Below are 18,179 nucleotides of genomic sequence, written 5' to 3'. Positions count from 1 at the left end.
ACCTTAAGCAGGTCTAAGGAGTTTGTTGTTTTCATGTAGCCTTGGCAACTAGTAGCCAGCCTGAAAAATATGCACATGATATTAAACTTGTTGAACTCACCTTCGGGAGAACTGTATATATCTATGTCCGGAGAAGAGATAAAAGCCCGCCCACACTGACAATTGATTGGTTGATTTACCGGAGCAGGCCAATCAGGATGCTCTCTGTCTTACATGCGCTTAATGAGGCACACTAGCACACACACGCAAGGTCTCCCCCTCCCTCTCTGCCGTGCGCGTGCTACTCTTTCTTGCTCGCTCTAGATTCCGGGAGATTTTAACTAATTTGCGGGCATCAGGGAGCCGCTATCAAAATGCGGGAGACTCCCGGAACTTCCGGGAGACTTGGGATGTCTGCAATAAAACACTCAAGAGAGAAAAACACTGAGGATACACAAACACATCATCACACGTGAGCTCTTTCTTTCGTTCTTTTTTAGTGGGTTTATCGGCGGAGTAAAGAGCTGCAGCGCCTCCTGCTGTACTGGAGAGAGAAGACACAAACCATTGATGTTTCTTATGCTGTCGTAAAAGCTCTCTCACAATGATGATTTTTAAGGTTTTAGGTTTAAGGAGGGAAAATGGGTGGATACGTTCCAATTAAGAGTCCTGTTTCATTAAATCTCTCTCTCTCCATCATTAAATCTGTACTCAAATATCAACTCTGTTTTGATGGTTAATACTTCACATTCATTCCCTTCATTTCTGTATCGGTCTTGTGGTTATGTTAAATAAAATAAAGATGGTTTATTGAATAATCTTTGTTGCATTCCCAATGGCCTGACTAACCTTGTCTGAAGCAGATTTAAGAAGTGTTACAATTCCAGACACAGTGGAAATTTATTTTTTATGAAAACCTTGAAATGGAGACCATTATAGACTCGTATCAACATTAAAAGACAACACAGATCCAACATAAGATTAAACAATATTAAGAAAAATTATGTAGAATAGAATAATGTTTAGTAAAACTAGCGGTCTTCAACGTTTTTTTGGAGGGCAAGGACCCCTTAGATGAGAGAGGCATCCAGCAAATGTGTAAAACAGCAATATTTAAGTAAACAGTAGAGTACAAGAAGCTGCTTTATCATATTATCACAAAACAAATCGAGTAAAGTACAACTATTGACCAATCTGAATCAAGGACTGAAACTAAATAGAAACAAACCGTATTGTCACTATTATACTACTATATTAAGACAGTACTACTACTATGCATGCTGTTGTTGTACTTTTAGTGTATTATCAAAGCAACTTGGGAGAATCCCTCATTAGTGCCACATGCAGGCTTATCATCTTCATGCCACGCCATATTGAAGCAGTAATTCATGCAAAAGGAGCCCTAACAAAGTATTTAGTGCATAATTGAACAAAGTTTAAAAGTCATTAAAGAGCACCTATTTCATTGCTAAAAACAATGTTGTTTTGTGTATTTGGTATAATACAATGTGTTTGAGTGGTTTATGGTTCAAAAAATACATTATTGTCCACATACTGAACATTTCTGTAGCTCCAGATTTCTGTCTTTTCCTGAAACACACAGATTTTGTACAAAACTCAAAGATTTGAAAAGCGCTGGGTCCCTGATTGGTCAGCTTAGTTGTGATTGGTCTGAATACCTCTGACGCTCATTTCCATGTTTGAAAGATTCGCTCACAATGCAATGCTTACAGGAGTTAACTTACAGGCTGTGAGTCAGAAGCTGGAAGAATTATGATAATGTCGGTCTTCTCCACATCATCAATCCCAATATTTGTTGTAGTCCAAGCAAAGAGATTTACTTAAGCCTAAATGTTAGCATATAGCGTTAACTAGCATATAGCGCTATTTTAGCTGTCTCAACTTTGTTTTAGCATTTTAACAACATTGTACTTAATGTTGGGGCGTACATCTAGACCAGGGGTCTCCAACCTTTTTATGAGCAAGGGCTACCACAATGGATAAAACAATCTGGAGGGCTACTTTTTGATATAGTCTACTTAAAACTTTTTTGTTTTACTTGTTTATTTTATTTTATTTGACTTGTTTATATGTTTTAGTGTTGTTTAAAATTGTAACATACGTAAACCAAGCCAAGCTAATATAAAAAATATGTAATCAATAAATATTACAGTTGAGACTATTAATAGAATGTGCTTTGGCGGGCACCTCACAGACTCTGTGCGGGCTAGACTGTGACATCACAGCTGGTGTTACGTTGAGATTGGCCTTTTGCTTGCATGAGGTTTACATAGAAATGAGGAAACAAACACGTTTGAGGCTCACGATGAATATAACACTTATTATTCATCTATGCCTCAAAAAATAGTTTTTTTTATTTTATGGCACCTTTAAATTAGAACAGATAAAGTACTTTACATGATATTCTAATTTTTTGAGATGCACATGTGTATGTTCGTGGGGAATCTAAGTCAAAACCTTTGATCTCCTAAAGAAGACTGAAATATCATCAGAAATCACTGGCTTCAAACAAACATCAACACTAAACCAGATGAAAACTAAATGAAGCACTGTGGGTTTGACTGACTTTTACAGATTGAGACGCTATGATGATTTCAGTGTAGTTTGTTCTTCTGATGACAATGCAAACTTCTTAAATGAGCAAATCTCGAGATTTCTCTCCAGTGTGAACTCTCTGATGGGTCTTCAGGGCATCTGATCGAGTAAACGTCTTCTCACATTGAGAACATTTATGAAGTCTTTCACCTGTATGAGTTCTCTGGTGCATTAGAAAGTTGGACTGTTGACTACTAAAACTCTTCTCACAGACATTACAGATGTAAGGTTTCTCTCCGGTGTGAACTCGCAGATGAACTTTGATAGAATGTGAATCAGTGAAGCACTTTCCACACTGAGAACAGACGTAAGGTTTCTCTCCAGTGTGAATTCTCTCATGGGTTTTTAAGTTATTTGACTGAGCAAACGTCTTCTCACAATGAGAGCATTTGTAAGGTCTTTCACCTGTATGAGTTCTCCGGTGTGTCACTAAATTGGCATGTTGATTAAAACTTTTCCCACAAACATTACAGTGATGAGGTTTCTCTCCAGTGTGAACTCTCAGATGAATTCTCAAATGAGATGGATCAAAGAAGCTCTTTCCACATTGAGAACAGACGTAAGGTTTCTCTCCAGTGTGAACTCTCTCGTGGGCTTTTAAGTTATTTGACTGAGCAAACGTCTTCTCACAGTGAGAGCATTTGTAAGGTCTTTCACCTGTATGAATTTGCTGGTGCCTTACTAAATTGTCACGTTGTCTAAAACTCTTTTCACAAACATTACAGTGGTAAGGTTTTTCTCCGGTGTGAACCCTCTGATGGGTTTTCAGGACATTTGATCGAGCAAACGTTTTCTCACACTGAGAGCATTTGTAAGGTCTTTCACCTGTATGAGTTCTCTTGTGTGACACTAAATTGGCACGTTGTTTAAAACTCTTCCCACAGACGCTACAGATGTAAAGTTTCTCTCCAATGTGAATACTCTCATGAGCTATAAGACTGGATTGAAGACAGTGTGAACACTGAATATCATCACAGTTTGAACATTGACAGGGTTTCTCTTCAGAGTGAATATTCTGGTGTGATTTTAATGAACCTGAATCCCTACATTTTTTGTCACATTGACTGCATTGATACGGTCTCTCTTTGGTGTGTAAACGCATGTGTCTCTTCAGATCGCCTTTTTGTCTGAATCTTTTCTCACAGTGAGGACACTTGTATGGTTTTTCTCCTGTGTGAATTCTCTGATGAACACCAAGATATCCTTTGGTGCTGAAACATTTGCCACATTCAGTGCAGTTGAAAGGTTTTTCACCACTGTGTGTCCTCATGTGAATGTTCAGATTAGAAGAAGAGACATAAACCTTCTCACACTGCTGACAGTGAATCTTCTTCTTCTTCTTGTCTGTGTGCTCGTCTGAATGAAGTTTCTTCTCTTGTAAGGTAGTAAAGCTGATCTCAGATCTGGTGAAGTGTTTCTGTTCTGTGTGTTTTCTCTCATGTCTCTCTAAATGTCTCTGTGAGCTGAATGTCTTTTCACAAGTGATGCAGGAAAGAGTTTGTGCCATCAGTCGCTTTTTTGATGTTGAGGATGTTATTTCTTTATCCAAACATTGTTCACTCTTCACATCTGAAAGAAATATGAAACAGTCAAATTCTCTTTTCACTTTTATCTACATAAAGAAGGATGAGTTGAGATTATGTTGCCATTTCTCAACACCAAGAATGCTAAGACTTGCATCCTTTTGTAGTTCGGACTTGCAAGTTCAGCCTAAGAAGAAGAAACTCCTGAGGATGTGATGACGGGAGTCCGGATATATTGAAAAAATGAAACAGTAAAGTACATGAATCAAATAATCAAACAAAAATCAAATAACAATGTATACACACCTGACAGAATAAAATCATTACCATTATTATGATTGTCTACATATTCATCTTCTGTGGGTTCACTTTTGATCTTCATGATGATGTTTGAGCAGTCCTCCAGTTTGACTGAACACATGTTGAGTTTGGTCTGCAGGATCTGCTGCTGTTCTCCAGCGTTACAGACAAAATCCAGAGACTCTGTGGAGGTTTGATCAGTAGATTCATCATCCTGTAAACCCTCATCAGTTTCTTCTGATTTACAGAAAATCACATCCATCTCATCTCTCATCATCAATACTGAAATAAAAGGAGGATACACAAACACGTCACACGCGAGCTTTTTCTTTAGTAGGTTTATCGGCGGACTAAAGAGCTGCAGCGCCTCCTGCTGTACTGGAGAGAGAAGACACTCAACACTTCAGTTCATTCCTTACACAAGAAGGTTGATGTTTCTTATGCTGTCGTAAAAGCTCTCACAATGATGACTTTCACTGTCTCTGTGTGACTTTGTGAATATGGTCAGTAACCGGTACAAAACACTAGCATGTGCTTGTTAGTTGCAAAAATATGAAATATAAAGAAAAAACAGGAAAACATCTGTTCTGGTTTTTAATACGTTTTTTTTATTTAATTATTTTTCCTTCTGAAAATGTCATTACCATAAAGCGTCCCTATATGTCTCTTCAGTGCATTATATGTTGTACAATAAAAACAATGAAGACAATAACTGAATGTTTTACTACCCTAGATATTCTCAAATGGAGCAGAATATTTATAATAAAAATTAAGAAATAGTAAGATGTGTCCATGACTTTGGTTTTCATCCACCGTAACATTTTTAAAGAACTGTGTACACATACACACACTATAAAAAATTCAACTTAAAAAACAAACATTTTCTATAAAGCATCAAGATCATATCTGACAGAATTAAAGTCAAACTGGGAGTGTTTCTTATGAATTTAAGCACTCTGTAAATCGTACCGGTTTTATAACAGACAAATATGTATCACATAATGTTTATTATTTATTAAGTATGTAATCCTAATAGATGGAAATTTTATATGCAATTAAAATACATAAATATTATTAACTAGGCCTAAATATTTTTATCTCCTTTTGAACTTGCTTTGCTAAGTTAAAACAACAAATAATGTTAAGTCATCATCAGTCAGTGGCAAGTCAATCAGTGGAATTTTAAAAACAGAATACAGACACTAATATTTGAGGATAATTAATGACTTTTAACAATATATTTGCAATTCTTTTGTAAATGTGTTTAGAATCTGTTCGACAGAACACATGTCTAGATAAATGTGTACATTTTTGTTGTGTAGATTTATGCAATTTAAAGACACTTCTGTGAGAATTTAACCAACATGTAAAGAGATGCAGTCTGAATTTCTCTCTCCAGTACAGCAGGAGGCGCTGCAGAAAAGAAAGAAAGAAAGAAAGAAAGAAAGAAAGAAAGAAAGAAAGAGCTCGCGTGTGATGTGTTTGTGTATCATCAGTGTTTTTCTCTCTTGAGTGTTTTATTGAGTGTAAACAGAGTCTTGTCTCTGTGTATTTTAGTGTTGACGATGCAAGATAAGATGTGCTGTAAATCAGTAGGAACTGATCTGTCCATGCTGGATATTGATGATTTCATCACAGAAATCTCTCAGCTGAAGAAAGAGGTGGCATTACTGGAGACAAAGCTGAGGTTAAGAGGAGATGAAGGACTGAAGAGAGAGGTTTGTACAGCTCGTGGGAGCTCCAGTGAATGTCTGGATTCAGTGTTGATGATCAGAGATCAGAGCCGCACATCACAACCACAGCTGGACTCTGAAGAGAAATCCAGACACAGACAGGACTCCGAGCTCAGTCTGACTTTACTCTGTTATACTGAATCAAATCCCACAGACACTCATACAGTGTGTGACAGTAATCAGGATGATGAATCTACTGATCAAACCTCTACAGAGTCTCTGGATTCTGTCTGTAACGCTGGAGAACAGCAGCAGCAGATCCTGCAGAACAAACTCAACATGTGTTCAGTTAAATCGATGCACAGTCGGAACCAAACAGATATTAAAACAGAACCCACAGAAATAAAAACTGAACCTACAGAAGATGAAGATCACACTGATGATTTTATTTCTTCAGGTATGGTTTTTTATTTGTTTTTAATTTATGGTCATGGGTTAAAATATTTTGAATATATTTCATCTTAATTGCATTTTCATGTCCATCATCCCAGCTAACAGAAGTTCTATGAACGCCTTGCTAAAAAAAACAATAGAAACCATCACATAAATTCTATTGGGTGTAATGGTTTTATTAGAAACCAGTAGAATTTCCGTGATGTTTCTATTGTTTTTTTCGAGGGTGTTCCTTGAAAGTTCCTTGAAAGCAAAAGTCTCCAAATTTTTTTTGTTATGTTTTAAAAACATATCTTGGTTGTGTTAATGTTAGACTAATGTTAAATTCTGTCATTCTGTCGTTAAATTCTATTGTTTTAAACAATACGATAACATTAAAAAGATTAAATTAACGTCATCTTTTAAATGTTCTCTCATTGTTTAAAACATATGGGCCTTATTTATGAAAAATCGTAGGGCGAACAGTTGTATAAAAGAAATATTGCTCTCGGAGTCGTGGGAGACCGGGTATAGTTGTAACACGGGGAGAGTTGTAACACTACCAATTCCAGGAATCAGGGATAAGATAGGAGTCATGTAACAGTTTCAGTTTTCTCAGACTTCCTTTACGATCCTACATGGAGGTGTTGCCATCTGTATTGCCATCTCTCCTAAAGCTACAGCAGAAAATCTAATTCTGAGTTAAGAAAGTAAAAAAAACTAACAAGATAATATTTTTTTAGAACTTCCACTGCTGTAGATAATGTTGTATGTGTTGTATCAAGTCAAACTTCAGTTTCTCTAGTAAAGAATGGTGTATTATCAACCTTCTGCTAATTTCAAAGAACCATGCTAATACAGCTAGCTAAACAATGGGTGACAGTGATGGGGTAGGTTGTAACACGTGTTTGGAAACCATACCCTTACATACAAATAAGAACATTTTTGTGATTTTCACACCATGTGAAAAGCCAAAACAAGAAGGTAAAAATAAACTGCCGGGAAAAGAGTGAAGGCTGATAACTCCTCTTCAGATGAGAAAGATTTCTGGGTCGTCTGCATGGAACTATTTAGAAATTCAAGACAATTCATGCACAAACACATACAATATACACATAAACTCCCCATATTCACACACATTTTATTGTTGAAGCTATTCATTTAAAATAAAACTGTTGTTGTGGCATAACAATTGAAGTACCCTTAGTTTTTGGGCATTTTGTCTACCTGTTACAACTTACCCCAGTATGTGTTACAATTTACCCCAGTAGTTGGGTAGGTTGTAACAAAGGACCATCTTGTATTTGTCGTCATCTCAAAAAGTCTGTGACATAGTTGTAGAAATTTAAACTGTTTCCATTTGTAGTAGACAAATGTGGGTACATTGTCTAAAAGTTTCAGACATGTAGCTAAAATAAAAAGGTAGTTTTGGTGCTGGAGAAAAAAGTGTTACAATCATACCCGGTCTCCCCTACCTCTATTATCACGGCTGTTGTAATATCCTAATATTGTTTAAATATTAATATATGAAGAGTTTCGTTGCAAAACGAGATAACTCCGTTTTTTTAATTTTGTTTTGATTTAAACCTTTATAACTTAAGAATACAACTAGTAGCACCATAAAACAAAATAATAACATGATAACATAATAATAAGCATGTTTTGACAAAAATTTTGCAACGAAACTCTTCATATGTATGTATGTATACAATTAAAATAGAAAATGTGCACATAACACTGCTCAAAAAGGCACTTTTGCGTATAAACGTTGTTGGAATTTTGTTACATATTTACCTAATTTACTGCAACATGAGGGATTATATTCTGTGCATCTGTGCATCGTTGGTAAAATAATTATTACAAACGTGTTAAAATGAATGTGTTTTGTTTAGCAGCGATGCAACAGTCACTGGCATGATTGGCCAATTTAAATATTCATGCACAAAAAGATGCGAAACAGATCTCGATTTGTTTGATAAGTTCTGTCTGCGCGCACCTCAAAAGGGCTCGTTAATAGCGCAAGCCCGATTCACATCTTTAAGCTTCTGAACGCACGCCAGACAAGCAAATGGAAAAGACAGCGCACAAATGCCAACTGAGCTTGTTTTCTTTTAAAACAATTATTTAAAAATGTCGTAATTACAGTCTTTTACATCTAAATGAAGCAGTTGAGAAATAAATTAAGTGTAACAACATATTAGATCCGTGCACTTGAAGTGAAAGTGCTCTGTGTTTTGTGCAATGGGTTTAAAAAATAGCATTTTTAGAGAGTGCTGATGCTGTTTTTAATTTTAATCAAACCACACACAAAGAAAATCATAATTTCCACGTCTTTACTGAATAACCTTTGTAACTTTAGTAAGGATTAATCCAATTTTTTGTGGACTTATATCAGTTCCTTAAAAATGCTGCCTTTTCAGAAACACGCATAAACATTTTTCTTTCAAACATGTACATACATGTTGCTCACATAATATTGTATCACAGTTTGTGTTGAACACAGTGTTATGAGGCTTTTGCCAGTAATGTGTTTTTAAGCAACTGAAAAAGCACAAATGTTAGTGCAGGTCAACATTCACACCAGCCACGTTTAACTCGCTTCATTCACGCGTGAAAGACGCGCCTGAAATTCTAGTTATCGAGACTTTCACGCGGAAATTCGCGTCATGTGAGAGGCTTCTACGTGCTCGCTGTCTGCAATCATGTCACTACTAGTGCAAGCTCCTGATTGGTGTTAAAGTGGCGCGTTTTTCCGTCAAAATTCTAATTTTTCAACTCGCGTGTTTCGAGGTATGAGGCGGAACCTCGTGTAACCGCGCCGCGATAAACGCCTCATTTGCACCGCGAGTCCAACACATCATTACATTGACTAAACATTGAAATCAATCGCGCTTGGCTCCTCTACTGTGGCTGGTCTGAACGCAACATAAGTACCCGATTAACATTAAAAAAAGTTTATGTTGGCTTAACGTTTTGGAAAGAACTTTATTCTGTAAACTGGGATAACTAGTTTCTTAATACCTGTCACAGTTTGACACAGGACTATATTTTTAGGACTTTGTTTCCTAATTTAAACAGATACATCAGAATTTATGTTTGTCTTTATATGAGAGTATAAAGTAAAATATTTGTATCATGTTTCTTTCAGATGTGCAAAGTGAATTATGTTTGGATAGAGAAATAATGTCCTCAACACCAAAAGAGCGACATTTAGAGAGAAAAAACACAGAACAGAAACGCTTCACCAGATCTAAGATCAGCTTTACTACCTTACAAGAGAAGAAACTTCATTTACAAAAGTACACAGAGAAGAAGAAGAAGCAGAAGAAAAAGAAGAAGAAGAAGTTTCACTGTCAGCAGTGTGGGAAAGATTTTGACTTCTTATCTCAGCTGAAAGTTCACATGAGGACACACAGTGGTGAAAAACCTTTCAACTGCACTGAATGTGGCAAATATTTCCGCACCAAAGGAAATCTTGGTGTTCATCAGAGAATTCACACAAGAGAAAAAACATACAATTGTCCTCCTTGTGAGATGAAACTTTCCAATGTCTCGTATATTAAGACACACATGCGTTTACACACTAATGAGAAAACATATCAGTGCAGTGAATGTGAACAAACCTTTAGGGATTCAAGTTCATTGAAATTGCACCAGAAGATTCACTCTAAAGTGAAATGCTTTCAATGTTCACACTGTGATAAGCGTTTCCGTCTTAAACGTAGTCTTAAAGCCCATGAGAGAGTTCACACTGGAGAGAAACCTTACCTTTGCTCTCACTGTGGAAAGAGCTTCTCTGATCCAAGTACTTTCAGAGTTCATAAGAGAGTTCACACTGGAGAGAAACCTCATCACTGTAGTGTTTGTGGGAAGAGTTTTAGAAAACGTTACCATTTAGGGATACACCAGAGAACTCATACAGGTGAAAAACCTTACAAATGCTCTCAGTGTGAGAAGACTTTTGCTCGATTATATTCCTTAAAACTCCATGAGAGAATTCACACTGGAGAGAAACCTTACGTCTGCTCTCAATGTGGAAAGAGCTTCTCTGATCCATCTCATTTAACAATTCATCAGAGAGTTCACACCAGAGAGAAAAATCATCACTGTAATGTTTGTGGGAAGAGTTTTAAACAACATTGCTATTTAGTGAGACACCAGAGAATTCATACAGGTGAAAAACCTTACAAATGCTCTCAGTGTGAAAAGACTTTTGCTCAGTCAAATAACTTAAAAATCCATGAGAGAAGTCATAGTGGAGAGAAACCTTACCTTTGCTCTCACTGTGGAAGGACCTTCTCTGATCCAAGTACTTTCAGAGTTCATCAGAGAGTTCACACCGGAGAGAAACCTCATCACTGTAATGTTTGTGGGAAAAGTTTTAGAAAACGTGACCATTTAGTGAGACACCAGAGAACTCATACAGGTGAAAAACCTTACAAATGCTCTCAATGTGAGATGATGTTTACTCAGTTATATTCCTTAAAAATCCATGAGAGAAGTCACACTTGAGGGAAACTTTAGTTCTGATCGATCTGTGGAGAGAGATTCACTAATATAGATCTTTTAAGACCCATCTGAAGAAACATACTAAAGAACAAAGTACACTGAAATCATCACAGCGTCTCAATCTGTAAGCCAGTCAAACCCAAAAGCTTTCTGCCAGTGGAGGTCAACATTACAAGTTTTTATGTATTGGAGTTGAAGTTGGTTTAAAACCAGTGATTTCTGATGATACTTTTTCTTCTTTTATGTACGTACAATCTGTCTAAACATCTTTTGCAAATACCAGAGAAAATTCAGGGTTGTAAAGAGAAAATGACATAAACCTAAAAATCAGTAAGTATCAGTCATTTCTCTTCTCAATCACTGCCAGAAAACTTCTGACAGATCAGAGTAGAAACATACATCTGTGTGTTATTTCATTTATTGTTAATTCAATTATATATATTTACTAATTTTTTATTATAAATTGATTTATTTGATCATTCACTTTAGCAGTAAGATTTGAAACATAATTCAATAACAAAATAATAATTTTAACGTAGAAATGTTTTAGTTGTATTTTTTGTTTTTGTTTTTTGTTCTGAAAATATCATTACACAATGTGTCCCAATATGTCTGAGTGCGTTATATGTTGTACAAAAAAAATGAAAACAATAATTGGACATTTTACTATATTCTCTGGGCATTTTCAGAATATTAATGTGTAATAAAAATTAAGAAATAGTGCAAAAAAAGATGTGTCCATGACTTTTGATCTCATCCTCGACATTTTTAAAAAACTGTTGACACATATATTTACCTTAAATTTGATTTTGGGACCTTTGAAATGGTTAACAGGTTACTCTATATTTTTTCTAGTGAAAAGATTAATATTCTTTTGTCACGCGTTTTTTTTTAAATTTACATGTATTAATTTGTATTAAAGTGTCTCATTAATCATAATATGATTAATAAACACTCACTTCATCATGGCTTCACATACGAAGGAGGATTAGGGCCAAGCTAAAATAAATAAAAAAAACATCTCGAGATGACAGTCTTTAAATGCGAGAATAAAGTCATTATTTAACGAGAAAAATGTCAGAATAAATATAATTTCGAGAATAAAGTCGTTATTTAACGAGAATAAAGTCGTTATTTAACGAGAATAAAGTCGTTATTTAACGAGAATAAGGTCGTTATTTAACAAGAATAAGGTCGTTATTTAACGAGAATAAGGTCGTTATTTAACAAGAATAAGGTCGTTATTTAACAAGAATAAGGTCGTTATTTAACGAGAATAAGGTCGTTATTTAACGAGAATAAAGTCGTTATTTAACGAGAATAAAGTTGTTATTTAACGAGAATAAGGTCGTTATTTAACGAGAATAAAGTCGTTATTTAACGAGAATAAAATCGTTATATTTCGAGAATAAAGTTGTAATATTTTGATAATAATGTCATATTTTTGCATTAACGTGTTTGAAGTGATGTGAACAAGCAGATCTGCAAAGCAGATACCAAATTATACCTGTCTTATTAATAAAACAGTATGAGGGAGATGCGCTCAGAAAGGCAATCTAAGGTATCTCCCTCATATAAAGGCAATATGGGGGGAGATGTGAACGAACAAAATTAGGTGCAGCTTAATAAAACAGGCATGCAGAATATTGTGATCAGTGTTGGGTGTAACTAAGTAATTAGTTACTGTAATTTAATTACTTTTCCCTTGAAAAAGTAAAGTAAGGGATTACTCTTATTTTTATTGTAATTTAATTACAGTTACTTCTGATGTAACTAAATTCTGTATATGGACTGTAAAACAATTATGTATACTATACTACAATAGTGGATTTAACATGGTTTTAGTTTACAGTTCTCACTATTAACTATTAGCATTATTATTAATGAGATGTTGGCTGTTTATTAATAATTAAAAGCACATATTAATGCCTGATTCTGCTATTGAGACAAAAGTAGTTAATAGAGAGAATTGGACTCTAAAGTGAGACCAGAATAATTGATGTACTTTTATATACTATTTCTTCGAGCCATTTCAAGCCTATCCTTGTATCGTGTACTAAATAGGATTTAGAAAGTAATTAGTAATAAGTAATTAAATACTTTTTGAAGAAAGTAATTTGTAAAGTAATCTAATTACACGATTGAAGATGTAATTAGTAACTAGTAATTAATTACTTTTTTTGAGTAACTTACCCAACACTGATCGTGATGAATGATGGGGTTTTGTTAATGCACATGGAGGCGCACCCCTAAATGAAAGTGCACAGGTGATATTAATCGTATGGATGATGGAGGAATGGAAAGATTCTGCGGCTTTGTGAACTAACAATTGAGATAAATGCAACGAGTACGTTTCACTGGCGTGTTCTTATGAAAGGAACACACTGTAAAACCCGTCAAGTTCAGAGTACTCAAAAATTTTGTTGAAACTGATTACATACATTTTTTTAAGTAAACCAACATCAAAAATTTTAAGTAAAGATAACTTTAAAAAATTTCAGTTAACCCAAATTTAAAAGTTTACGCTTCATTTTATTAATTCTTCAAGTACAATATACATAAAACTACTGTTTATTATAAGGACTGTTTACCATATATATTTTTTGTATACCGTACTTAAAACATCTTTTTTTACCATTAAATTTTGTTCACAAGTCACAGAAACAGATCATGTGACTCATGAAAATGTAAAACCAGTGAAAGTGTGTTGAGACTGAACTCAGTGCAGACTTTCACACAGTCATAGTTTATATGATAAACCAACATGTATCCGACCTACAGCCTAAGCACAGGCACTACACAGGCACTGAACAATGGTAACCACAAAACTAAAAAATAGCAAACTCTTCTAAATCTCCAACATAAATAAATGTTTAACACTATTGAGTCTTTCTCTTTACTAAAAAACACACAAAATAGCACTTAATTTCAAAAAATGCTCTCGTATTGCAGGCTCATGCAAAGCATGCTGGAAACTGGAACCTCCTCAACCAATCCTGTTGATTTAACTTTAAACTGAAGTAAATTTGCAGTGCCAGACTCTTTCTTAGCTAACCTGGCAAATTGAACTCATCACAATCACCAAAAGTTTGTAATTATTTGCAGTGTTTGTTACAATGAGGCTGTGGTATTGAAATGACTCCGTTTGGAAGTAATAAATACATTTTTTGAGTTCTTTGACTCATTTTATTTGAGTTTGTGGAACTTAAAATGGCGAACTTGTTGAAAACACATAAAAATTTTAAGCTCAATAAACTTTTTCAGAGTTTTGAGTTCAGTTCACTCATTTTAAATGAGTACATTGTACTGTTCGGGTTTACATTGAAAGCTTTACGTTAAGTGAGGACCCTTATAAAACCCTAAAAGACAACATTGAATGTGGCTTAATGCATCTACACAGTAATATTAAAACACCAAATTTAGCAAACATTTTATTAATAAAAACATTTTGTGTACAGGCAAGCAGAAGATCCCAGAATAAGAATACAAACCGCTAAATGGCACGTTTGTTTCGTTCAAAAAAAATGAGCACATTCTGGGCTTTTCTGCTTGACCATACATGCTTATTCATAAGATATTTTAGTGTGTAGTGAATTTAGTGTATTTATATCATTGTCTTAATGCAGTAAACAAGAATAAGCCTTAACTGAATATATTGAGTTAATTCTCGAAATTTTGGGACTTTATTCTCGTTAATTAATTACTTTATTCTCGCATTTTAATGACTTTAATCTCGAGATGGTTTTATTTTTTATTTTAGCTTGGCCCTAAACCTCCTTTGTACTATATTGAAACTCTTTTAATCAGATTCAATGGATTATGCTAAGCTATGCTAAAAGTGCTAGCGCCAGACTGGATTCCAAAACGGTAAGAAATCAAATGATTAACTCTAAGGGAGCTGGAAAATGAGCATATTTTCAAAAAAGTGGAGTGTTCCCTTAAATTAATTTTAGGATTAGTCTGATCTCTGTCCCCTAATGGTGGGTTGCACCAACAAGGATTTGGCTTAATCTGTTGAAATCAAGACTTATGTAATAATTCTGTTGCACTAAACTTTAAGGGGCAGTTTCCCGGACCAGGATTAGCTTAATCCAGGACTAGGTCTTAGTTTAATTAGAAAATATAAGTAGTTTTAACAAACATGCCTTACTAAAAACATTACCTGTGTGCATTTTGAGGTAAAACAAAGGGCCCTGATGTATTTGAAGATATGTAAGTGCAAGTTGTTTTCAGTTTGGACAGCTCTTAAAAGTGTTTAAGTCTAGGACTAGTCTAATCCCTGTCCGCGAAACCGCCCATTTATCTTATTTAAAAATAATTAGGGGTTACTCACAAAATTAAGACCGGTGTGAGTGTGAATAGACTGAGGTCAGTGCTCACTTTTACATTATTTTTCATAATGCAATGTGTTGCTTTATTGTTTATAAATCAACACATATCTGACACACAGTCTAAGCACAGGCACTAACAAAGAACAATAGTAACCACAAAAAGTTAAAATAGAAACTCTTCTACATCTCCAACATAAATAAATGTTTAACACTTGAGTCTTTCGCTTTACTAGAAACCACATAAAATATCACTTTATTTAAAAAAAATGCTCTCGAAATGCAGGCTCAGGCAACCAATCGTGTTGATTTAACTTGAAGTAAATTTGCAGTGCTAGAATCTTTCTTAGCTTCCCTAGCAAATTGAATGCCATAGACCTCATCACAACCACCAAAAGTTTGTAATTATTTGCAGTGATTGTTAAAATGAGGCTGTGGTATTAAAATGATGACAAATGTTTGGAAGTAGTAAAAACGCAGTTCTTGGACTCATTTTATTTGAGTTTGCAGAACTAAAAAATAAAAAGGTGAACTTGTTGAAGACACATAAACCTTTCAACTTTTTCACAGGTTTAAGTACAGTTCACTCATTTAATTGTACCTGTAGTACATGAAGTGGAGATGGACAACCTAAAAAAACAATTAAGTAATAACTAAACAAAAAAGTAAGACTAAAAATAAAATGCAGATTCTTTTCATTTTTAATTGGAGGATAAGTTTTCTGACAACTTTTTGCAATGTAATTTTTGATGTCTCCCTACACTATTTGAAAAAGTAAAACTTTTTCCACATAGAGAACAGTAGTATGGTTTTTCTCCAGTATGCATCGTCTCATGACTCTTCCAGCTATAAAAGTTTGTAAATCTCTCTCCACACTGCGAACATTCGTATGGTTTTTCTCCAGTGTGTATTTTTTGATGAACTGTCAAGCCTCTGCCCGTTGAAAAGGATTTTCCACACTCGGAGCACACAAGAGTTTTCTCGCCATGTATTTTCTGGTGTATTTTCAAATATTCAATCAGTGGAAAACTCTTTCCACAAACAGAACACGAGCAAGAGTTCTTATTGGTATGAAGTTTCTGGTGTATTCTTAAACTATTATTGTGTGCAAAACTCTTTCCACAATGAATGCAAGTGAAACATTTCTCAGTTGTGTGACTTATTATGTGACACTTAAGATGACTTTTCTGTCTGAAGCTTTTTCCACACTGGGTACAGGTGTGTGGTTTCTCTCCAGTGTGAATCGCTGCATGAATGTCAAGGGTCGCTTTATGTGCAAAGCTTTTTCCACACTGAGGACAGGTGAAGGGTTTTTCTCCAGTGTGAATTCGTACATGAGACCTAAGGTCTCCTTTCAGTGTGAAACTCTTTCCGCAGTGACAGCAAGAAAAAGTCTTCTTGATTTTATTGTGAATCCTTATATGATACTCAAGTTGTCCTTCATATATGAAACTCTTTCCACACAGATGACATGTAAGAGGTGTCACCCCAGTGTGAGTTCTCAAATGTTCATGAAGGTCTCTTGTATCTTTAAAACTCTTTCCACACTGCTGGCAAGTACGACATCTCTCTTTATTGTTATGGTGTCCTTTCATTCGGACACTCTTTCCACGCTGATGGGAATTTTTCATATTTCTTTTCTTTGTTGATGTTTGTAAGTGATCATAAGATTTTTCTTCAGTAATGACATCATGTTTCTCCTCCACTTCATTTGTTTCCTCTTTTACTTCCATTGTCTCTAAAATAAACATAAACCAACTTATTTCTGTAATTTCATGCTTAACATAGGCAAAGTATAAAAAACCAGTTGAACTGTGAGGGCCCAAGAAGTAGCCACCCATTAGTGGTAATGTAGACCACACCACACCCTTTCATACACATGTTTATTTTGATTTAATCATTAAACCAGTTTATTTCAGGATATGTTCAATAATCACACACAACAGTTAAGTCACTTATTCTTTATTTCTTTGGTTAATGTTACATGTTCATTTACATCATTTCTGATTTGGAGTGCACACAAATTAGTTATGTTGTATCTGTCATTTATACTTCTTTCTACTTGAGTTTAAGTTTACCGTAATGAGTGGTGTTGGTCTACCGAAGCCTTCAGCCGTTATGTCCTGGGAGTGACAAAGATTGGAGTCCTGTTGGAAACCGAGATTTAAAGGAATGGTTCCTACGGGATGTACCATGTGTTAAGAATGTATGGGGGAGGACTCATGATGATGGAAGTCTTTAAATTAATTTCTTTAGTTGTCCATTTATGATTCAGTTAAATTTGTATTTTTTGAGCTTTAATTCAAAATGTATTTACTTGATTATATTTGGATCTTGTTTAATGTTGTATGTTAAGTGTAATGTGTATTTGTTTCCCCTTTTGTATTGTAATGGGCCCATCTTTCCCTTTTATAAGTCGTTTGCTTTGTTCATTTGGTTGGTCTGGTTTAGCTGATTAGTTTCCTTTTTGTTTGTCCTTAGTTCTTTGTTGCAACAAGTTTTGATTTTGTATGCTGTTTTGGTTGACTTAAGTTGGGTTCAAATAAAGACCCATTTATTTTGATAAAAAGACTTGGTGTTCTTATTTCCTGGCCGCTCAGGTCCCTCACATGAACCTATACAGAAGTATTTCTGTGCCAAATGTTTTGCCAACGAAATTATTCGGACGAAAATAGCAAGTTCAACCGTGAAGATGAAAAGAACAAATACATTTGACTGAACAATGATGACGTTTTTGATGACGCGATTAAATAGCAATCAGAGTAGACATGGTTTTATAAATGCAACAAACATGTTGGCAGTGGCTGGGGAAGCATTTG

At 35.0% G+C, this 18,179-nt stretch overlaps 3 protein-coding genes and 1 long non-coding RNA gene across 5 annotated transcripts in view; 1 reads left to right on the top strand and 3 right to left on the bottom strand.

The window, feature by feature from the left end:
* Positions 1–542: 542 nt before the first annotated feature.
* Positions 543–4,720, bottom strand: LOC141363118 (uncharacterized). Its single transcript, XM_073865670.1, has one exon. The coding sequence runs from the start codon at positions 4,100–4,102 to the stop codon at positions 2,633–2,635; it is 1,470 nt and encodes a 489-aa protein (XP_073721771.1). The 5' UTR covers positions 4,103–4,720; the 3' UTR covers positions 543–2,632.
* A 1,231-nt stretch (positions 4,721–5,951) lies between these two features.
* The window catches only part of LOC141363124 (uncharacterized), a 127,609-nt gene continuing 115,381 nt past the window's right edge, over positions 5,952–18,179 (bottom strand). The window contains exon 2 of the long non-coding RNA XR_012368631.1: positions 5,952–6,357. This is a non-coding gene — a long non-coding RNA (uncharacterized lncRNA). The remainder of the gene's footprint in view (positions 6,358–18,179) is intronic.
* Positions 5,984–11,862, top strand: LOC129453943 (uncharacterized). Of its 2 annotated transcripts, XM_055218352.2 has the most exons (3): positions 5,984–6,136; positions 6,254–6,548; positions 9,672–11,862. In XM_055218352.2, the coding sequence occupies exons 1-3, from the start codon at positions 5,984–5,986 to the stop codon at positions 11,033–11,035; spliced, it is 1,812 nt and encodes a 603-aa protein (XP_055074327.2). In that variant the 3' UTR covers positions 11,036–11,862. The 2 variants fall into 2 exon arrangements, with proteins under 2 accessions (XP_055074327.2, XP_055074326.2); XM_055218351.2 differs by having other exon boundaries at positions 5,984–6,548; positions 9,672–11,856.
* On the bottom strand, positions 15,369–17,167 carry LOC141349119 (uncharacterized). Its single transcript, XM_073865676.1, has one exon. The coding sequence runs from the start codon at positions 17,109–17,111 to the stop codon at positions 16,062–16,064; it is 1,050 nt and encodes a 349-aa protein (XP_073721777.1). The 5' UTR covers positions 17,112–17,167; the 3' UTR covers positions 15,369–16,061.

The sequence above is a fragment of the Misgurnus anguillicaudatus genome, unplaced genomic scaffold (assembly GCF_027580225.2).
Source record: "Misgurnus anguillicaudatus unplaced genomic scaffold, ASM2758022v2 HiC_scaffold_32, whole genome shotgun sequence".
Lineage (NCBI taxonomy): Eukaryota > Metazoa > Chordata > Actinopteri > Cypriniformes > Cobitidae > Misgurnus > Misgurnus anguillicaudatus.
Note: the sequence above shows the minus strand (reverse complement) of the source record. Positions and strands in the feature narration are given on the sequence as shown.

Coding starts and splice junctions, on each gene's coding strand:
- LOC141363118 (XM_073865670.1), bottom strand. CDS start 4,102: ATGGCACAAACTCTTTCCTGCATCACTTGTGAAAAGACATTCAGCTCA.
- LOC129453943 (XM_055218351.2), top strand. CDS start 5,984: ATGCAAGATAAGATGTGCTGTAAATCAGTAGGAACTGATCTGTCCATG. Junction 6,549..9,671: donor TGATGATTTTATTTCTTCAG/GTATGGTTTTTT, acceptor TGTTTCTTTCAG/ATGTGCAAAGTGAATTATGT.
- LOC141349119 (XM_073865676.1), bottom strand. CDS start 17,111: ATGTTTATTTTAGAGACAATGGAAGTAAAAGAGGAAACAAATGAAGTG.